The 23,105-nt window shown below is 32.8% G+C and overlaps 3 protein-coding genes across 5 annotated transcripts in view; 1 reads left to right on the top strand and 2 right to left on the bottom strand.

Moving 5' to 3' along the window:
• Positions 1 to 5,151: 5,151 nt before the first annotated feature.
• On the top strand, positions 5,152 to 6,747 carry LOC127072893 (splicing factor U2af 38 kDa subunit-like). Its single transcript, XM_051013733.1, has 5 exons — positions 5,152 to 5,327; positions 5,410 to 5,497; positions 5,574 to 5,640; positions 5,729 to 6,017; positions 6,101 to 6,747. Exons 1-5 carry the CDS (start codon positions 5,284 to 5,286, stop codon positions 6,336 to 6,338), a joined length of 726 nt encoding a protein of 241 aa, XP_050869690.1. The 5' UTR covers positions 5,152 to 5,283; the 3' UTR covers positions 6,339 to 6,747.
• A 1,278-nt stretch (positions 6,748 to 8,025) lies between these two features.
• On the bottom strand, positions 8,026 to 11,498 carry LOC127072888 (transcriptional repressor protein YY1-like). Of its 2 annotated transcripts, XM_051013723.1 has the most exons (5): positions 11,268 to 11,497; positions 10,821 to 11,051; positions 10,054 to 10,718; positions 8,659 to 9,214; positions 8,026 to 8,563 (listed from the first exon to the last, which is right to left on the bottom strand). In XM_051013723.1, exons 3-5 carry the CDS (start codon positions 10,664 to 10,666, stop codon positions 8,449 to 8,451), a joined length of 1,284 nt encoding a protein of 427 aa, XP_050869680.1. In that variant the 5' UTR covers positions 10,667 to 10,718; positions 10,821 to 11,051; positions 11,268 to 11,497; the 3' UTR covers positions 8,026 to 8,448. The 2 variants fall into 2 exon arrangements, with proteins under 2 accessions (XP_050869680.1, XP_050869681.1); XM_051013724.1 differs by lacking the exon at positions 10,821 to 11,051 and having other exon boundaries at positions 11,268 to 11,498.
• Positions 11,499 to 13,184: 1,686 nt separating this feature from the next.
• LOC127072876 (eukaryotic translation initiation factor 4 gamma 3-like) overlaps positions 13,185 to 23,105 on the bottom strand; it is a 40,395-nt gene continuing 30,474 nt past the window's right edge. For both annotated transcript variants that reach the window (XM_051013697.1, XM_051013696.1), the window contains 18 exons: positions 22,273 to 23,096; positions 22,082 to 22,183; positions 21,569 to 21,880; positions 21,257 to 21,481; positions 21,054 to 21,130; positions 20,799 to 20,958; positions 20,395 to 20,659; positions 20,065 to 20,162; positions 19,823 to 19,980; positions 19,557 to 19,609; positions 19,010 to 19,242; positions 18,228 to 18,400; positions 17,943 to 18,022; positions 17,482 to 17,708; positions 17,240 to 17,377; positions 17,079 to 17,154; positions 16,837 to 16,986; positions 13,185 to 16,741 (listed from right to left, as the gene is read on the bottom strand). In XM_051013697.1, coding sequence (XP_050869654.1) covers positions 16,527 to 16,741; positions 16,837 to 16,986; positions 17,079 to 17,154; positions 17,240 to 17,377; positions 17,482 to 17,708; positions 17,943 to 18,022; positions 18,228 to 18,400; positions 19,010 to 19,242; positions 19,557 to 19,609; positions 19,823 to 19,980; positions 20,065 to 20,162; positions 20,395 to 20,659; positions 20,799 to 20,958; positions 21,054 to 21,130; positions 21,257 to 21,481; positions 21,569 to 21,880; positions 22,082 to 22,183; positions 22,273 to 23,096 — 3,566 coding nt within the window. In that variant the 3' untranslated portion in view covers positions 13,185 to 16,526. The remainder of the gene's footprint in view (positions 16,742 to 16,836; positions 16,987 to 17,078; positions 17,155 to 17,239; positions 17,378 to 17,481; positions 17,709 to 17,942; positions 18,023 to 18,227; positions 18,401 to 19,009; positions 19,243 to 19,556; positions 19,610 to 19,822; positions 19,981 to 20,064; positions 20,163 to 20,394; positions 20,660 to 20,798; positions 20,959 to 21,053; positions 21,131 to 21,256; positions 21,482 to 21,568; positions 21,881 to 22,081; positions 22,184 to 22,272; positions 23,097 to 23,105) is intronic.

Raw genomic sequence — 23,105 nt, forward strand, 5'->3', positions numbered from 1 at the left:
TGGTGGAACCGAATATTTTTCGTTTCTTCTCTTCCACTTTACTTCTTGCGCTTTTCTTCTCTCGCTCGAGACACTTTTGATGGCCAACCTGTTTTTTTTTTCTGAATATTTTTTAATGAATTTTTTTCTTTCTATTTATTATTTTTTTTTTTTTATATATATATGCAGCTCGACAACACGATTGTCCCATCTCCTTAGATATGTTTGACTCCTGTGATTGGTCGAATATAACAGAGGTCCTCAAACTTCTTCATCGGTTCGTTGCCCGTTTTGACGAACGTATAATCTTATCGATCGGCTACCTCGTTTAGCTTCCTTCATCCTCTTGCTGCTGATTCTCAAATTTTGGAATTCACGAAATTTCAATTTCAAAACCGAGGAAAGAAACTATTTGTATATGTAGCCAGATACATTCGATTTTAATGATTGCCATTATAAGTGTATTTGATAAAACCCTAGCGAAATACACTTTGAGAACCGTCGCGTTTACGACCGTTTCGAAAATGTTAATAGGTCGTTGACGTAACCAGAAGCAGACCTTTCTCGTGCCTTGTTCCTCGATGCCAGGCTCCAACATTTCATTGTAAATTTTATTGCATAAACATTATTTGCTCTTTTAATTGATATCAAAAAAATTCTTTAAATTCTTGTTCAAATTCGAACGACACGTTATAATTTTCTTTTAAATCTTACTCGATGTTCACGTAGGAAACATATGTTTGTAAAATAATACAAACGCATGCGCGATTATGCAAAGAATTATTTGCATAGTATCGTCAATCTCATTTTCTAATTTTTTTCTTTTATACGGATTACAAAGTTCAGATTTTGGGGTTATTATCTAGAACAAATTAGTGTTAAGTACAAGAGGTCGCCTACGTTTATTTATCTTCTTAACGTCTTCCTATCGTATCTCTAAATAAACAAATATCTATATAAAAATGTTAATTACATTTAATCATGAGATAAGCGATAAAATGATAAAATAAATTTGGAAAATAGCGGATTATCCTATTAAATATCTCCATTAGTACCTTATCTAGTCTTTTGATATCTTCGTCTTAACGATTATTTGCATTGTTCTTTACTTTCTCTTTTTTCTCTCTCTCCCTCTCTCTTTCTTTTAGTATCAGATGTACTTTTAATATCGGACAAAGGCTAAGGAACAATATGGCTCGTTAAATATTTTGATACTTCGAAGATACAATGCGATGACGCATACAAATGAGTCGTCTACTCTAATGCGATAAATCTTGATATGCAAGACGAACTCGATGCGATCCGATGGAAAGGAAAACTTATTGAAATGAAAAGTTTTCATCTGGAGATGTTTAGGTACCTACCGTAATTTATAAAATTTTGTAATTTAGAAAATATATGACGTTAACTAAACGAGTCTTTTTATACTAAATAAATCTATTAACAATAGGCTTGCTTATATCATCAACCGTACTTTTCTTTAGTTTAAACCTTAAGCCCGGTATCCTGCTCTTACCTGAGAATCATATATCATAACTACGATAAAAGCTTACACCAGGTAAGAAAGCAAAAAGGTTTTTGCTTTTAAACGATGTCTTTCCTCGTATTTCTTACTCTTCGTTTCTCTCTCATTCACTACGAATCCATGGACAAGGTCAAGGCCGTAGACTTCCATTCCTTGACATCCTTTATAATCTTCTACGAGTCACCATAGCTGGCCTGTCTCTTTATCTTCTCCACCTCTTTGTCTTTGAACTATAATTCATTCCCTTCAACTTCAAATTAAGAATAACCTAACGGCCATCGGAGATTATCCGTAAGTTCCTAAGTCCCTTCTAACTGTTTTTACTATTTACTTATCCCGTCTACCTATATAACTCTTATTTCTATAGAATAGTCGATGCAGTAAAGGAAGCATTTTAGAAATATGAACTATGCTAAAAATTTATCTTCCTTAACAGCGGTCAAGACAATTTTACAATTGAATATTCCTAAACGATGATTTCCTATATATTCGTCGACTCTATGCTATATGTATATAAAGTAGTACGTTTATATATCAATCTAAAGATAACGCAATGGTACGCAGATTCATCGTTGGACAAGTTGCCTACGAGCAGGCACTTCAGTCGATAACTGCCGATAGCAGGAGAATAGAATTGGATCGAACTCTGCGAACACCAAGTAATCCTGTTCTCGACAAGAAAGGCCGTGTTGCATCGATTCTTCTCCAACGTCGTCCCCAGAAATCCAATGAGTACGCCAAAATTCCCTAGGGGCAGTCGGGTCAACAGGAAGTCAAGGCCACACGGTCAGTTGCACCGTGGTTCGCCGTCGATATAAATAGATGCAGGCGACTGGTATCTATGTATCTATCTGCACGCATGCCATACTATCCACAGCGAATAAACATGGATAAAGTTTCGTCCAATGATGCCAAGAAAGCATCGTTGTATTTTTACAACAAAGTTTCTTGTGAAATGCAAATGAATCGAACTTGTGCTTATCGATGCATTTCATGATATTTGTATTTCTCGACCTATCTCGTCGTAGCGTTCGTACTATATGCTAGTCTCAAAACTACATATATCGGATCGTTCGTTAGATGTAACAAATATGATTCACGTAAAATTATTTTGAAATAGACTCATTCCACAAATATATATATATATATATGATACATGTATACAAATATTTATACATAATACATATATATATATATATATACATACATATAATTTATTGATTCAATTTATTTCAAATATATCTTTCTAATACATTTGAATTTATCTATGAGAATCGATGATTTACTTATTCGGAAAAAGGTAAAGTGCGGCTAAGAATATTTCGAGGGAAATGCGTTTTACAAGAAAAGAAGAGCGCTTATTGATCCGATAGACCCTGGATGCACCGTTACGGCATCCGCTACGGAAACCGTAATCGCGTCTCTTATTTTTTGTACGATACTACGCACGATAGAAAATGTTACAGATCCAAGCAAACGTCATTGTATATATACATACATACACACACGCATATATACATATATATACACATATATACATATATACATAAAAAATCATATGATTTCCATCGATAATAAACATGGAATATCCTTTTCTATTCTCTCCTATTCATTCGACTCTTCGTTGTATCGTGATCGATACAGATCGATTCTTTAGCTTTCACCGTCTGATGATTTCAATTTACCGTTTTCCTAGAATGAAAAGGTGAAAGCTCAAGCTTTCGAAGACGTTATAGCCTGGGCTCGCAAAAATAGAAGACAGAGGGTCGTTACCATGGCGATCGAATAAGATGCATTTACAATAATTCCAATGTACAAGATGGGAACGGGTCGATGCAGGTTGCTTCGTCCTGCTTCGGTCAGTGTAAAATACATTGCGGGAGAAGCATGAGATAAAAAGAAAGAGAAAACGTGAGAGAGAGAGGGAGAGAGGAAGAGAAACAGAAAGAGAAAGAGGAAGAAAGAAAGAAAGAGAGAGAGAGAGAGAGAGAGAGAGAGAGAGAGACGGAGAGGGAGAGTAAGGGCAAGGTACGACCTTTTCGAACGCGTTGGGGGCGATTCGTTCGGTAGAAGCGGAGAAACGAAGACTGGGGGTAGGTAGGTAGATAGGTAGGTAGTAGTCGAAGTTGTCGAAGAAGGAAAGAGAGTGGAGGGTGGAGAAGATAGAAGAGAGAGAAAGGAAGGAGGTAGGATAAGGGTAAATCGACGGGTGTAGCCGTGCCTTTTGGGGCAGTGGCCCTTGCCGCGATGACTCCGAGGGTGAGAAGGGGCAGACGAGGACCTACGCGTTATTGAACGGGCATTTCCCACAAAGCGCAGACGAGGGCAACCACCCCGTAGCGTCGCGGTGCAGAGTCCTCTCCCTACTCCCTACTCTTCACCCCACCTTCCGGCAACCCTCGCTTTCCTCGCGTCTCACCCTCTCTCACCCTCCTTCCTCATCTCCCGTTCTCGCTTATGTCTACGACGCGTCTCCTCTGTCCCTCTGTTTCCTCCCTTCTACCCTTCTCTACTACCCTCCTCCCTCTCCCTCCCCTCCCCCTCTTCCCCTCCCTCTTCCTCACCCTACGTTTACGCACGTATGCACGCGCGCACATACGCACGCACGTACACGTCCAGTTTCACGACGAGCTTTATTTCGTTCTACTTCGAGCGAAAATCCTTTCCCTCTTCGAAGCTTTCGAGGGTCGTCCTAACGGTCCGGTCCCTCTATCATGGATACACCCCCCATGTCCAAGGGAAAATGAAAATTCACATACTTCTTTCTTTCTTTCTTTCTTTCTTTCTTTCTTTCTTTCTTTCCTTTCTTCCTTCATTCCCTCGTGAATTCCGGTTCTTCTTTGTCTGACAAAAACAAAAACTTAGTGTCCTTTCAGTAAGGTAAAGCTTGACGAATAGAGATATAAAATTTGACTTATCCTATTTTGTTTATTGTCTTCGAATATATCCCGTTTTGAAGGACATACGTTATTCCTTCCGAAATTTTGCTAGATCCAAACACATTTCTTTTTTCCTGAAAAACAAAAATTATGTTTATATTACGTTTTTATTATGAAAATTATACTAAAATTATGCGAAAAGATACGGCGATATCTTTGTACTTATGGATGCATTTATCGTTATTTTTGATTATTGTACCGTCGTTGTTGTGATTTTATCACTGTTTGTGACTACATTGACCATTGTATTTCCGATGTGCTATTATTCTCTTTCTTATCGTATATTAGTTATCAATTATATAATCATTAGTACGTGATAATTTTGTGTCGGTTGACCGCTATTTACGAAGTCATTGAGTCACAAATAGACAAGAACTTCGATCATTGTATACGATCTATTCTATGATTCAAAAACGATGTTTCACTTTGAAAACAATCACGTATATGAACGTTAGTTTGAAAATAATCAAACGAAAGGACAAGGTCATCGATCTAACATATCGATAGCTTATCTCTTTTTGCCGATAGTCAAGTAGAACGTAGTGGTTGCCTTTTTACTCTCGAAATATCGAATGAACGTTCGTGTTATGCCCTCTGACGGATTACACTGGAAATAATCATACTGGTTATCGATAGTTCGTAACAAATACGAGAGTATTTTGAAAACATAATATCTACAGATGGCGCTCCATCGTTTACCCATCCTTTTTTTTACTCGTCGGGTGTAAGACGCCATTTTATAATAAACCGAAAGAACGATAAATGCAATGTATTCCAGCTGTTGTTTGTAACGTGTTTTAGCCCGGAGAATTTAAACATATACATAGGAAAGGATACGTAATGGCGGAATATTTGGCATCTATATTTGGTACTGAAAAAGACAAGTAAGCTTTGTGGTAACTCCCTAAGTCAGCACTCTGTATACACTATTAAACACTAATAGGTATATTTGGTTCTTTGTTTTAGAGTAAACTGTTCATTTTATTTTAAAATTGGAGCTTGCCGTCACGGTGACAGGTGTTCACGAATTCACAATAAACCTACTTTTAGTCAGGTAAGTGTTAGAAATCTCCATAGTTCATTTTTTTAGTTCTTGTATAACTTATGTAATTAAAACGTTTTTTTTACAGACATGTTTGTTACAAAATCTTTATGTAAATCCTCAAAATTCTGCAAAAAGTGCAGATGGTTCTCATTGTACGTATACAATTAAAATTTCAATCGTACGAATATAGTCCACTTAAGAACGCCGATTTTAATAAAGTTCTTTTTAATGCAATTGCAGTAGTGGCAAACGTATCAGATGAAGAAATGCAAGAACACTACGATAATTTTTTTGAAGATGTGTTTGTGGAATGTGAGGATAAGTATGGTGAGATTGAAGAAATGAATGTTTGTGACAACCTTGGTGATCACTTAGTCGGTAATGTGTACATCAAGTTCCGAAGAGAGGAAGATGCTGAAAGAGCTGTTAACGATTTAAATAATCGATGGTTCGGAGGAAGACCAGTTTATGCTGAACTCTCTCCTGTAACCGACTTTAGAGAAGCTTGTTGTCGTCAATATGAAATGGGGTACGTATAGAATCTGTTCTTTACTAAAAACAATAAAATGCCTGTAAAATAAATGTTAATGAATTAATTTCATCTAATTTTAGTGAATGCACACGTTCAGGATTTTGTAATTTTATGCACTTAAAACCTATTTCACGCGAACTGCGACGCTACTTGTATAGCCGTAAAAAAGGTGGTAAAGGTCGATCTAGATCTCGATCAAGATCACGTGGTCGTGACCGGAAACGTAGATCTCGATCGAGAGACAGAAGATCGAGATCGAAGGATCGTCGAAAGGGAAGAGACGACAAAGGTAGAGACGGCCGATCTGGAAGATACTAATAAACTTGAAAACCAGAATATCTACAATCAAGGAGCGTAATACGCTATAAAACAACTTGAATTTTGAAAAAAGAAAAAAAATTAAACTTACTCATTTTTCTTTTTTTTTTAACAATTGTAACTTTGTTACATCATGCAGTTACTTTCTATATATGTTCTTACTTCATAAATGTATTATTTAATAAATTTGTAAGACAATAGAAAAGAATACAATAAGAAAGTTGTAAAATTTAATGCATAAAGTTATTTTTTTGAAGATTAGGAAGATCAGTATTATTTCTTAAGACAAAAACTGGCTATTACTATTTAGGCGTTTTTGCCTAGATTTTTGCACTAAATATTGAGTCTATGTATCAATAAAAATACGTCTATGTACACATAGTTAAAAATATACCGTTTAAATGAAAAATCGATGATTAATTAAATTTCAAATTATCCTTTTCAATGTTTCTTTCAATTATGTTTAAATTATGTTAAAAAAAAAATTTAGTACAACTTTTGTATTCCGATGATCATGAACAGATTTACGCGCAAGATACACGTTGTCGAGCAAAGCCATGATAATACAAGATAATACACCATGATAATACAAAAAGAGGATTGGTTATATACATATATTCTATATATATATATATTATATGTTATATGCGTGTGTATGTATGTATATATGTATACAACATATGTAATATATATATATAATATATATAAAAGAAAAAAAATACAAAACTCAAAGCACACGAAAAATTTGGAAAGACTTATAAAAACAAAAATTTCGTGACTAGAAAATTTATGAAGAATAACTATTCGAGTTACTATTTGCAAGCATTTGAAAAAATTATTGCTTTGCGTGATAGTGTGAGATATGGTGATATTACAAATAATTAAAAGAATTATACTACATTTCAACCTATTAAAATAAAACTTATTGATATTGGATGTATCATATAAAATACATTTATATATAAGTTCAATATGAGCCAATATTTTGAACTATATTAAATATTCTTAAGCTTGTAGCAAATCATAATTTCTTAACACAAATTATAGATTATTCCTGTTAAGCGAATATATTTATAAAAACCATAGATATTTCTGTAAAGTACATTCATATTGTACCAAAGAAAGTGCTTTACAGCAAATATTAATTATAAATCTATAAATTATTAAGTTTCGTTGATAAAATTTTTCGCCATTAGAATCACTATATACGCTGAATTATAAGTATGCATATAACCACCTGCATGTTGCTATATGTATAAAACTATGATATGCAATTTATTATGAATAATAGTGTAATGAAATGCACGCTATATAGCTATTAAATACAGTTAATATTAAAACTATCTATATCTATTGCTTTTATTCTGCAATCCGACAACACATAAAATATGTTTATAAATATGATTTTACAGATGTACGCACCGTACATCATCAAAAGCTTTTGAACGTTCCGAAATGACTATTGCACGAATAAATTTTTGTCGATTAATTTGCGAGGCTGACAATACAATGCATCCTTCTTTTTAATCAGTCAGACGCTATGAGAAACACTCGCGATTATTGAGCAATGTATTTTATACATTAATTTAGGATAATACCACTAGCATGATATTGTCGATAATGACAATTATGGTAATGGCGTACAAGCTGTCTTGTACTAAAATGGTACAATTGAGTCTAACAGAAAAAATGTATTTTGTGGTTTATTCTCATTTGAATTTCTCCAAAATATACTGTATACAATATTTTACTTTAATTATAAATATGTACAGTCACACATTACGACGGCGCACTAGATTTTATTAAAAAGTCTGACTTTGCACAAAGCAATGTGCATCGTTTCACCTCGCATTGTCTTAAAAAGTACACTGTTTATCAATGAGTTTTTGGGGGGCGCAATACTCTCGGTGTTTTCGTTATTTCATATCTAAGCACAGAGGTATTAATTATTTAATTAACTCGATCTCTTACCATAACTAATAGTTTTAACGACTGATTCCCTTTGTCGCTTGCTGCATCTTGAAAATATTTACACGGCTTATGTTAATAATTAATGGTTATGATATTCCATAATAGATTCACCAGGATACGAGATCAACATTCAGGGGGGCTAATCAGCATAGACAATAAATTGCTGGTTGTCCACATCCGCAACTTCGACTTGGACGAATTGAGGTTGTTGAAGTTGAATTTGTTGTACTTGTCTTCCAATGGCATTTCGCGACCTACGATGTATATACGTGTATATGCGAAGTTGTATTATATATTATAATCGTATTATATGTTTTAAATAATCGAAATAAAAAGTACGAAAACTTACTTAGCCTTTGCATGGGTCAATATGTGCGATTTAAGGTTCGTGGATTGTGCAAACTTTTTGCTACATCCATCAAATGGGCAAACGTATGGTCTGTCACCTGTGTGGATTCTGACATGGGTACGCAAATTAAAGTCAAGGCTAAATCTCTTGCCACACCCTTCGAATGTACATTGAAAAGGTTTTTCTCCCGTGTGCACCAACTGATGCCTCTTCAATTTTGAACTTTCGACAAAAGCCTTTCCACACTCTGCGCATACGTGTACTCTAGGACCATGTGTGTGTAAGTGCTTACGCATAGCACTGTTATCTCGAAACATTTTTGTGCAGCCTTTGTGAGGACAAGCAATCGTACGTTCCACACCATCCATAACAGGTGGTTTGCGTACTTTCAACTTATGTCCTGGTCTGGCAAATTCTGCCAGTTGTTTAGGATCTGATAAATCGAGACCTGGCATTCCATCAGAAACAGAACTCCCCGAATGATTAAACTTTGTATTCGACTTGCCGGTCATATATTCAGTATAATCTGGATCAGGTTCTGGATTAGAGCCTTCATCTGTAACATTGGATAAATCAAAAGTTACTAGAATTCCTTTTGTAATAACGACGCAATAGATTCTTCTTCTACAATGAGCTTCTACAATGATTCTGTCTCTTGTAAGTCAATGAGTATATCGTATATATACTTGTACGCTTCTTCTAAATATTTTTAAAAAAAAGTTTGTGCATACTTTATCAATTTACTTGGATAAAGATCGTCTTAACAGGTTATCAAAATATCTGTAAATAAGAAACGATATAAAAGATATGTCTCATATATAGGAAATTCGTTTAAGTAATTTTTTTTTCGTACAACATTATTTCTTTAACAAAGACTAAAGGAAATTCTAACCAAATCAAGAGGAAAAAATGAAAAGGAAATGGGAGGTTAATTAATCGAGAAATACATGAAATTTTGAATACGGGAAAACGCGTTGAAAGAATGGAAGAGGGAGGAGAGCGGGTGCGGGGGAAGAGCTCCATTACGCGTAGAACGACATTCCGACGCCATTTTACTCCTCAAGAGGTAAATTGAGCAAAAGAAGCCATTTTCAAAATATGGCTGCCCCCTGGCAGCATAATGGCGTTCCTTCGATCAAAACAAACAACGCAGACTGTCATCGGTGTGACTTCCATAAAACGAAGAAACGTGCAACCGAAAGAAGTCATTCTTTTTAGCGAAGCAAACCAAATTGAAGTATCGATTGGGTAGACCTACCGGAAGTACGTTCCACTAGCGTACGTTGGGTATAGCCGTTAGAAACAAGCAGATAGTCGAGTTCATATAAAAGCAGCCGAACGAAAATTTGAGGAAAATCTACTTATTGGCACGATATTTGATCGTTTAAAACTTACCATCATCCGTTCCAGATGCCCACATTGTCACCGAGAATTCTCCCTCAAGGGTTTTGATTTGCACTTGCTTCTGCTCCCACTTTCTTGCTTTCGTTTCCGAGCCCATCTCACCGAATATTGCGTGATCGGACGTTCGAAATCTGGAAGCTCCACCTTTTCTAGCTTTCTTCGTACCCTTCCTCGATGGTCCAGGACTCGATTCGACATAAATGTCGTTCTCTGGTACGGGTATCTGATCGTACACGCTCAGTGGATCGGCGCCGACGATTTCCTCTTGCGTCTGTAGAATGATTTCTTCGCGGCCTGGTTCCGGTAATGGTTGCAATGCGATCATCGGCTGTCCATCGTCCCCTTCGATAGTCGTTTCCACCGTTTCGCAAGGTATTTCCACCGGTATCGTTTCGATTTCGACCTCCTGGATTTCAGGCTCCACTTCGGTTATTATGTCCGAGGACGCCATATTAATCTCCGCTGACGCCATGTTACTAATCAAAATGGCTGGCCTCGGACGGTCGCGCGACAAGCGGCCCTGCGACGTAAGTGTCACGTGATCGTCGACTCCTACCACCATTGCCGTAAGTACGAGACCCTCCTCCGTGCATTCTCGCGCCATCTTCTTAATGCTCGAACAAACGTTGTGCGCGAGCTAGCGCAACTAAAGAACTCTACCAGAAGACCATTGGAAATACGTAAATTGTTCGTATATTGAAAGTGCATGTCGCGAGAGCACGTTGAAAAAGAAAATGAATAGAAGTGCTTGTTCTTACGAATGCATCGTGTCAGTAATTCGGTGTATATAACGTTCTAGCGCTAATTTCACACCGTCTCTTTCACGCCGAGACTCTTACTCGGAACGAAGATGCCGGAATCAATCGGTCAAGTAGTTTTCTGTCTAGAGAATATTACGAGCTACTAAACAAATGCGAATCTTTTACATTTTTTCTTACGTTCCTTTCTCGTCGTTTTCTTTTTCACTATTTCACGAGGTTGATCGATGTCTAGAAAAAACAAATCTTAAACAATATATTCCTTATATATATACATATATATATCATTTAAAAAATCATTACTATACAAAAAAATGTAACGATCACGTTGTTACAAAAATGTCTCGATAATTGAGAAAATCGATATCGTACGATTCCTTTCTTCGTGTTTTCAAATAAAACTAGAATCTGTAAATATTTACACAACTTTTTCCGAAAGAAAATTACCTTATATTTTTATATTTCTTCCTTTTATGATCATCATCGGATACAAATGAAGTACTTCGATATATGATTTAGATGAGAATGTTACAAACGATATAAAGCCACGATTTTAATGTTACAAACAATCGAAATCAACGTTCGATGCCTTAGAATTAAACACAAAAGATTTACACAAATGCGACAACCTAACTACCTACGCCGAATATCACATCTACGTATCGGTCACTACTTTCATATAGTAGCGCGATCTGGCGTTAGAAAATGTTTTAAAGGTGGAGAGAAAGCACGCTATTCAATGAAATACGTCTGCGGAAAAATATTTCATCGGACAATGCACTTTTCCATTGTAATCTTCGTATTTTATTAATAATAATAAACTGCGCATAAGAGCGCAGTACACAAAGATATACAAACAAATATGTAACGAACATTTACGTTCCTCTTATTTCATCGTATAAACGCTAACTTGCTGATAATCAGATTAACAATGTTTCTTTTTGAGTTTGAATTAGCGAAAGATGACTTGTTAACAAATTCGAAAGGAAACATTTTCTAAACGTCAATCTGCTACGAATGCAAAAAGAATTTAATAATGTACTGTTTTGTTTATTTTGTATCGCAAGTAAACGAATGAATGTTTCACCTGAAGAATATACTTAACAAATTTTTATTTTCATTTATATTTGTATTAACCTTATTAGTATATTAATTTCTTTTTTACGGTGTACGTGTTCGCGAGTGTACGTTTCCTTCGTACGGCGGACTCCATCATCCACTTTGTAGACAGAGTGAAATATGTGTAATCTTATAAAATAATTTTCTAAATATTAATCAAAAACGAAATTTTAATTATTCTCATTTTTATTATTGGAATCATTCTCAGAATCAATGAAACTGTTTCTGAATTGATTCTTTTTTAAATTCCTCCTTGCAAACATAATGTATAGAAATATTATTAAATATGTATTTTTGAAAGAGAAAACTACAAACTTTAAAAAGAATACGACGCATCGATACTTGATTTTTTCCAAATTCTCCCGACAGTTTGAAAAAGGATTTATTATAATATCTTTATAATAAAAGATTAATATTTCTCTATTTTTAAATGTTTCTTGGAATACCGTCGAATAATAATTAAGTAACAAAAGATATAAGCAATTTGTTTCAACGGAATCGAAACAATTATTACAACTGCTCGACGATCGGTAGAAAGTACCGAAAACCGCTAAAAGTTGGCGCTCGTATCGTTAATTCGTACGTGATGCCGACTATAGTCGGCATTCGTATGCAGGGATCCTCAGAAAGATGCCGATTAAAATCAGCGTTATAAAAAGAATGAAAAATTGAAATTGAAAGAAAACACTGATCAATAAAGATTTAAAAGCAAGATTAGAAAAAAATAATTGACAACAATCTGGCATGGAGTTCTTTATTTTTTTTTATTTTTTTTTTTTAATAGGCATATTTATTATAGAAGTTTTATGTGTATATTCGTCTGTTGTATATTCTATAAGTCCCTAGCAATATTTTTTATGTTATAATATGTATATATGTACATATATACATATGTATACATACACATACATATGTATATATGATGTATGTACACACACATATATATTCATTATGCCAGCTTTTTCTTTTTGCGTGTCAATATGTGTGTGTGTTCTTGTCATGTGTAAGTGCGAGTGTGTAACATGTACGTAAGTACACACATGTATATTTATACGCACGTGTTCATCATAGGTTATTTTTTATAGCACGATGGTCTTATTACATGTATACAATGTACGAAAGACCATAGCATTCCTACTAATCTCCTGCCTATAATCTGTCCAATCTGCACTTACATTATTTATTTAATTATTTATTTACTTATTTATTTACACTGATAACCTTCTTCGCTCCTCTTCTCATTTCTTTTCTCTCTCTCTCTCTCTCTCTCCTCGCTCTCTCTCTCTCTCTCTCTCTCTCTCTCGGAGCATTCACTTATCCACGCGTTAATAACGCGCGTTTATACTTTAATTAGTTATAAATTAGTGTAATTTTATTTATCTATCGTTCTCTCTTTCTCTCTCTCTCTCTCTCTCTCTCTCTCTCTTTCTCAAAGTGCATTATACATTTTCATCTCGTCAAACGATACATTCTGCTATGTAAAAGTAGAATGTCTTCATTCAAGGAGAGACACGTTTATCAGAGTTTTAATCATGCTAATTTCTTGTCGATCATTTTTAAATTTGCTTCGTTTCTTCGTTTCATTCGTTCATTGTTTATACAGCAGGACAAGAAAAAAAGAAAAAAGAAAAAGAAAACAAGAGCAAGAATCGCATCTTTCGTCTCACTTTCATACTCTCTCTCTCTCTCTCTCTCTCTCCCTCCTTCCCTCTTTCTCTCACTCTACTCTCACTCGCGTCCCCTTTTTTCACTTTTAACGGTAACAAACAAATTATGATTATTTTCTATATGATATATCTATCTATGGAAAACGTATTAACATTATATTAAAAAAAAAAAAAAAAAAAAAAGAAAAAAAATATAGAAAAAAAGATTGCCAAAAATGATTAATTTATAACAATTACGCATGCGCGGTCCTCATACACAAAGTTACACAAATTACATTGGCAAAATAAAAATCAACTTATAAGAGTACCGCCATGCGAAAAAGGGATATCATATACGTTTGAAACACTATAAATGACAAATAGAACATAATCCTTGTTGTTTTTTTTTTATATATATATATATATCGTTAACAATGACAATTACTGCCGTTCTTAATATTAAACATCTTCTCTCTCTCGTTCTCTCTCTCTCTCTCTCTCTCTCTCTCTCTCTCGTTCTCTCTCTCTCTCTCTCTCTCTCTCTGATGCGTGCATCATCGTGGAATCTTATTTCCAACGAAGTATTATGTACAACGTATTTAATTATATGAACATTCGATTATTCGTACTATATATATATATCCTAAGATAATTAAAGTTATAGTCTCACGTCCTTTCGTTAGAACGTGCACATATTTAAGAAAGTCAAATCGTAGAAAACTGATTTAAAATAAACTATATATTTTTTTTCTTTTTTAGGAATGGAAAAGCACATTCGATTTTCTTGTTTTTTTCTCTCGTTATTAAGTATATATCCGTCTCGATTGTGTCTTGAAGCAATCACGCTTTTCTTGCATACAGATATAGACAAGTTGTAAGCAGACAACAATATTGACAAAACATACGTATTTTCGTGTTGAATAATCGTTCCAATGGAGTTATTATTATGTATAAGTTCAAGTCAGCCGATTCATTCTACTTTTCTTTTTATACGAATAAGGTATATTTTAATGAGAAAATCAGTTTGCACATTGTATCATTATAATCGATATAAGTAATAATTTTATACAATTCCCAGCGGCACCTGTGTTGTTTGTGTGTCACATGGATACATGCACAAACGATTCATTCCCATACACTACACTTTGCTCTCTTTTAAAGATTGTAAATAGCTAGTGTTAAAAAATAGCGCCTTAATATGCACACCACTTATATCATCTTCTTCCATTATATTTTTTCGGTACACTTTCCTAGGCTATAAGTCCTAAATTTTTTTTTTTTTATGTATGTTTTTATTCACTTTTTTATTTTTTCCCTTCATCCTACCGTGTTTGAACTGCTCTCTTCTTTTTCTTTCTTCTTTCTTCTTTTTCTTCTTCTTCTTCTTCTTACGATACGTTTCTTATTTGCAAAGATATAAATTATTAATTCTGTGTGTGTGTACGTTCGTTTATAATAATAGGAAGAACCACAATACTCGTATCATCAGACTTGATTATCTATCATCAGAGCTTCGTAATCTTTGAAATTCTCTTCACTTAAAATTGACCCACTCGTGGCTGGTTTATTTATTTATTTATTTTTTTTCTTTTATTTGTTACCTAAATCTTGTGTAGCACTTTGGTTGCTTTTGCGGTGTTTCTTTGTTTGTTTGGTGTAAATAGAAATATAACACAACTCGTACAGTTTTCTGATCTCGATAATAAGACAACATATTTTCAGTTCCATTATGTGTGATCAACATCATACTTCAGAAACACTTTGCGAGATTATTATAAGAAATACGTTAGTATCTTTTTAGCTTACTTTTATTTATTTATTTTTTTTTCTTTCTTTATTTCAATTTTGAACCATTTCAATGAATTATATATAATAATTATCTTGCATCGATTTCAATGATCTGCTTTCTATATACAAATGTGTTATACAAACGGATCGAAATAGTGACGATGTTTGGATCTTATTCTATCAGCAATACATATATAAATAACATTAATTTATATTGTTATTAAAAATATAAAAATCTCTTTTAATCTTAAAAAGATTAATGCCTGATTCGTTTTAACATCCAAACAAATAATAGATAACTAAATCATTTGGTAAAATTATTTAATGATAAAAGAAAATGATTCTTTTTAATAGTAAAATTAATTATTAAATCGCAAATTTATATTTAAACGCAATATTTCGAATTTTGATAATAACAACGATTATTTGAGATTGTTTATTTTATTAATTAGTTATCTCTAAAACGTTTAGCTCTGAAAAGAACTTTGGATTATTGAGAAGATTTAATAAAAGATAAGACTCTACTGCATTAAAAAGACTTAAAAAATTTCCGCGTTTATGAGCAAATTATGAGGATCAATAGCGCATTTATTTCTTTCTTTTCTTTTTTTTGTTGTTTTAAATAGAAAATGCTGAAAAACGATTGAGTGTAGTTGTGCGCGAATTATGTAATATACATATATAGTCTAGAATTTCATGGTACGATATAAAAGCCAGAAAATAAAAGAAGATTGTCAGATACAAACGGATACATAATGACTATATTTGAAATACGCTATACATAATGAAGATAAAGATTAATTATTAATTATGATACAGAGATAAATGCAAGATAATTATTATATATAATTCATTGAAATGGTTTAAAGTTTAAATAAGACAAAAAAAAAATAAATAAATAAAAATAAACTGGAAAAATACTACCGCGTTTTCCTAATCAATTAATTGAATAATTGACGATGATTATTTGAAATCTCTCGCGTTATTTGATTTTTTTCTGAAAATTAGTTTAGTTTAGATAAGACCGTTATTTCAAATAACTATCAAAATAACAGTTATTTGAAGAACTTGTATTATCTGTAAATAACTGTTTATTTATCTTTTATTCGAATAAAAAGTGCCCAGCTCGTATTCCTTCTAAAACGATGCACCGTCAAAAGGTATCGGAGTTCACATTGCTTGGGCCGTCTTCGACACTGGAACTATCCTCGGCTTCTTGTAAAGAAATGAAGAACGCCGTCAGCGTCATGATAGCTACACTATGGCCTTCATGTTCTGCCGGATCTTCACCTTTCTGCCATGCCAAGAATGCATCAGAGGAAATAATATTATCCCCTGATAATTTGTTTATTATGTTCCTTAATATACCTATAAAACATACAACATAATTATTGATTACTTATGAATATTTTTTTTATCAATGTTACAGGATACTGCGATTACAACAAAACTAAACTACTTACCGCATGGAAACTCGATTTTTGTCATATGTGCTTGAATAGCGTAAAGGCATTGCAATTCTAGTACTTCATCAGTATCGACGAATCGATGAATTAATAATTGCAAATTGCTGAATATGTGCTCATTTAACTTCCACGTTTCATTAAACGGTACTACAAAAATAATATATCAATTATAAAAATGAGGAAATTAAATAGACTGTTTTCTCAAAATTGTTAGATATTACAAATTTGACGATATATACCTATGGACGTTTCTAAAATGGCAGTCATTAATGTCCTTATGAATTTAGGATCCTTAACTCTACTACCAACATTTTCCTGTAACAAATAAAAAAATACATATTAATTTTTCTAAGGACGAACTTCAGATCCCAAGCAGGTTATATTTTGCAAAAATACTTACTGTTATCCAACTACTTATTTCATCAAAAGTATTCTCTTTCATAAGCCTTTTCAGTTGTTCATGAATCTGTTGTAAACTAAGCTCGTCACTGCTAGAGCTTTTGGCACTATTATAATCTCCAATCAGGAACTCTAAATGCTAAAAGTGATAATAGTAATAATAATATTATAATAATTGAAAATAATATTCCTATTTAGAATAAACTATAAGAAAATAAATGAAACTGCGATGGAAAATCTTACATATTCCTTAGCAATCTTGTCAATGTTCTCTCTTTCCGGATCGATAATATCGTTCAATGGAAGTCTGCTTTGGTCCCACTTATCTGCAACCCATTTGGATCCTTTTTCTTGGGATAATTTCGCTAATAACTCTCCGAGAAGTTTTCCTGCACCACCTTGATTTCTTAAACTTACAAATATACTGCCCATTTCAGATAATGGCATTACTTCGTCTTTTATTGGATGAGCTGAAAAGAAAAATAAATATCCAAAGTGACAACAGAATATATTTTACCATACGAATGACTTTTAATTCCATTAAAAATTCAGGCCTGTTGAGCTATAAAATCCCGCATGGTATTATATCCTATGGTATTGTATGAAGTCATCATAAAAAATTTTATATAATTCAGATGCTTTGTTCACATATTGTGAAACAAAAGCACTGATAAAGATATAACTTGATAAGGAGTAATACTTACTTAATACTTCTGCAAGGTAAGTCCAAATCTTTGGAATATCAATAATTAGATCATCCACAAATTCTAGAACTTCGCTGAACCTACGAAATAATCACGATTGTAAATCTTTGAACGCTCACAGATAAGTATTGACTTGTAGAAAATATTATTTTCAGTATCCTTTTGGCTATATAAAAATAACATCAAGATAGAAGGTATCTTTTCTCGAAATGAAAGATATCATCACTTAAATTCATTTGAAAGAAAGAAGAAAATATTTAGAACACAAATAGTCGTAACACTCACCCTGCTTTCAAATGTTGTAAGGGTAAAATGTTTCGAGCAATCAATTGTGACATAAGTCGTGAAACTCGTTCTCGTTCGGCAGGAGATTTTTCAAGAACGAAGTTAATTGACTCACGCACGAATTTTGTAAATGTTGTATTATCAAAAGTCTGGCTCACATCAGAGATAGCGTTCTATAAAAATACACAATAAAATAAAATATAAATACTTGCTTGTGATTATGAACAGATATAATCGAATGTAATCAAATGTATTAAAATGTTATAATAACCTGTCCTCTCTTTAATATATATAGTAACGAAATCATAGTAAATCAAATTTACATTGTTATTACGATGGATTAAAGAGAAGGTATTGCGTAATATAGCACGCCAATGACTCAAGCATCTCTTAAGATAAAATAGAGATGGATCTAAGGGGCGTGCATAAGTTGAAGTTAAGTACAAATAAAGAAAAGTATTATACACAAGCCAATGATTATCAAAGTGTAAAATTTAAAAGTCATATATTTGTCGTCTTAATATGGTTTCATATTTGTTTGAATGATTTAAAAATGTTCCTTTTTTTTTTATAATAATAGGCACTGAAGAAGTAAGTATATTTATTCTTCAAAAATAATTTTATGTATTGAAAAAATTGTAAGTATAGTAGTATATGACGAAATATAATCAATATCTTGTCATTTTAATATCTCAAATAATTTAGATCATTTTTATAATCATTGGTTCGTATTATATCGAGGTAATAAAATATCGTTCTTGTGAGATCGAATACAAACTTACCTCTAAGATGTGTTCTCTTAAATAATCCTTCAATATAGAATTAAACGCTTTCGTAAACGCTTCTTCTGACAATGGAGGCTTCAGCCCACTAGACACAGATTGTGATGCAGATTTCAAAGATTGTGTTGGCATCGACACGTTTTGACTTTGAGAATTATCTAACAATGAGCTTTCTCTACTTGACGATGCACTGCTGCTTAATTGATGGCTACCGTTTCGAGAACTCCTACCATCTATAACAAATACATACATAAACGATTAAAATAATTATTTTTTAAATTATATTTACAGATAATCGTTTTATATATAAACTCAGTATCCTTTTGGCTATAAGTACTAACACCAAATCTCATATAGATTTTTCTAGGGAAATAAATTTCTCATCATATTAAATAATATGTAAAGATAAGTCAGATTCAAAAATGTATGTGCTAACGTTTTATCTTCACAATAATTCTCATTGTAATAATCATGATATAAAAGATATTTATATCAAAAAAATATATAAATATCAAAAACATATCTATAACAATTTGCGAATACGTACCATAAGAAGATTTGTAGTCCCGTCCATAATCCCTAGGTCCGGTTGATCTCGATCTAATATACACATAAAAAAAAGAAAATATTCTAAATATGATTGAACAATAAACTTAATAAATATATATTTAGGAATAATACAACTTCAGAATAAATGTTAAAATCATATAAAAAGTAGAAGATTCAGAAACTCTAGTCTGTTATGGAGGATCATCATATTCTAAATATCAGTCAACGATAATAAAATATGAAAAAGATATAATATATATGTACCCAGAAAGTTGAAGCGGAGGCATTCTCCTATCCTGTTCTATGGCAGTAATATTTTCGAGACAAGCAAATTTATTAGAATTTATTGTCTTAGCGTTATTTGCGGAAGTCTTCCACATATATACGTTCCTACTACCCAATATTAAATCATCCACGGGAGTCTAAAAAAGATATTATTCGTTCGAAAATTCTATCTCTTACTGACTTTACGTTATAAACTTTATTTTAATGTATCCCTCACTTACAGTCTTCTGCCTTAATTTTGCTGTTTCAACAGAATAGGTTTGCCTCGTCCTACCTACAGGTTGACTCCATCCACCTTCATCTGCAGGCCCAAATCCTCCTATAATATAAGATTGTAAAGACCTAATGTTCATTTAAAATTACATTATATTATTGTATCTGTATTTTAAATACCAATATCAGGATACGTATTCATTCATTTTTCTATCAAAAACTCTAGTCTAGACAAAAATATTTATATCATAAATACCGGTTTTATTGCTAATCACTATATTTTTTTTATTACATTTTATTAAAATATAACATCACAAATTAAACACATTCAAACTTACGATTCCTTTTTCTATCCGCATTGCGATCATCTTTTCTAGGTGTGTTCAACGGTGTATTGGTAAGTTGAGTATCGAGTCTTTCGGATTCAACTTCTTTTTGAATTTGATCTATCGTTTTTGGATTACTATCGTCTCTCCTTGGAATCCATTTATTAGCTCTCAAATCTATAACGTCTTGCAGCATAAAACGAATTCTAGAGCTAATTTTACCATGTCCACGACGACCAACAATATCTTGCATCTTGCTAAAATATTCTTGCATTTCCTAATGAAATAATCATTTGAAAAAATTGTATATATATTTATTTATAGATATTTTTCTCATATCAATTTCTCATCATATTAAATAATTGATTACAAATGAAAGCAATTTGTAATCACGAAGAAAAGAAGTATCCACTCACCTCAGATTTCCCCTTGGATTCTAAATCTTTTCCAACGGTTGTTAGTAGTTTACATAAACATTCAAGACTATCTTCGTCATTTTGATCTAATAAATGATTTATGCAACGATGCATAATGCCAGTTGTTAACATTCCTTGCTTATAAAGTTCACCGATAAATCTAGAAACGAAGAGAAACGGATACGATGAAAAAATATTTCTTAAAATTCCTAATCGCATGGATCATCTTACTCATTACGATTATAAATGTCTTACCGAATATTTCCTACAGATTTGATACGTATCCTACGTTCCTCCTCTTCAAGTTGTAACTGTAAATCCTTTTTCTTTTCCTACAAAAAAAAAAGAAGAAAAAAAAAACAGAATTAATAAAAATATAAAATAAAATTCACATTGATAAAAATCAAGATATCTTAGGGATATTTTTGTCAAATTAAACGATATATTTAACAACGTACAGGATCGTTACATTCTTCTATTTCTTTAATTTTACTTGCTCTCGAAACTTCATCAATTGGATTCTTTTCAAATTCTTTTTGGCATCGGCTGATAATCAGTTTTCTAAAAGTAACAGAACTTTCTGCTTGCTTTCCTCCACTTTTATCACCGCCAGATGCCTCCATCATAGCAAGTTCTTTACACATTAATGCGTATGCAACTGAAAAACTAGGTTCATCAACAGCCTGAAAATAAATAAATAAATAATTAATAGCTATCTATTTTATTAATGCTTCATAATAATATTATACTTGATACAATTGAAATATTACCTTTTCAAAGACTAAGTTGATTACACCTTGTAGTCTTTCTTGTGTATCAATTGTTAATGATCTAACTTGATCAATTAATGTATTAAATTTCTGTGGTGTAAGCTTATTTAGAACACTACGAACACGCTTGTACAGCGCTTCCGTTTTAGCATCTTCCTCGCTTAAATCGAGTTGCTTCATTCTAGTAGGGCGCCATGCATTCTCTGTCTCTCTCAATTTTACATCTTCTCTAAGAGATAGAGAGACATGAATAACATTTGGTTTAGTTGGCTTTGATTTCCCTGAAGGATGACTCTTCCGATTTGTAGGTGGCTACATACAAGAAAACATTTTCTATTTAAACTAAACATATCACTGAATATATTATATAACGTAATACAGATTTATCCATTCAGTAAACGAACATTTTTCGTCAAACACGTTCGGATCACTACTTTCATTCTTTAGTAATTCATCATTAAATATTATATCTATACTGTCGCATTTGTAATATATATTATTCCTGTTACTTACCACACCACGTGCAAGTCCTGATTTGACAAATCCAGGGAATAACGATTCTGGCCTACTTATGCTTGTGTCTTTAAATGATCTAAAATCCATTGTACTGCGAATCTACAAAGAAAAAATATACGTGATATAGAAATATACGATTTTGACGATGATACACGAAAATAGTATAATAACTATGATTACTTTTTTACCTTTGTATTATCTTTCAGAACAACTTCTAAATCCGGTAGATTATTCGGTTTAATTTTACTATTTGGATCATCTTGAAGTCGTATTAAAAATTCACGATCGTAAACTTTTTTACCACTCTTATTTATCGGACTCCATTGATCATCCTTATATGTATACTTTAGTGGTATAGAACTTTTTGATACAACAATGTCCGTTGTTGGGGATTGAGGTTCACTCTGTTCGTTTGATTTTTCCACTGTTGGCACAGGTAGAATCTTTTCTTCGCTAGATGCTTGAAACGCAGAAATTTTCATATTTTCTTCGTTCTTCTGCGCTACTATTGTTTCTAAATCAATATCCTCCTTAACAATCGCATGATCAACAACATCATTAGGAACTGACTTCATTTGGGCATTACTACACGTATTTTGAGATTTTAAAATTTGGGAATTGTCTTCTATCTTTGAAGACACTTCCTTAGTTATCTCCTTTTCACTTTTTAATTTCTCAATAATAGGAGTTTGAACAGGATCACTTTCCTTAACTATATCTGGAATCACATGTTTCTCCACTTTGGGATGGACAGCGATTGCCGTTTCCTTTTCTTTAAAAGACTCATAATTGTCTTTTTCTTTAATTTCTTTTGTCATTTCTCTAGCAGGTTGCTCCTTGTTTTCTTTTATCGGTATAGTTTCTTTATTATCTACTTGTTTCACTTCTGGTTTATTAATTGGAACTGTATTGACAAATGCATCCATATCTGTGCCTTCTTTTTCAGCTCCTTTTCGATTAAGCTCGCGAGGTTTGAGCTTATTTTTGCTCTTTTGCTTTTGCATGGCTTTACCTTAAAATA

Source organism: Vespula vulgaris, chromosome 2 (genome assembly GCF_905475345.1).
Source record: "Vespula vulgaris chromosome 2, iyVesVulg1.1, whole genome shotgun sequence".
In the NCBI taxonomy this organism is placed as follows: domain Eukaryota; kingdom Metazoa; phylum Arthropoda; class Insecta; order Hymenoptera; family Vespidae; genus Vespula; species Vespula vulgaris.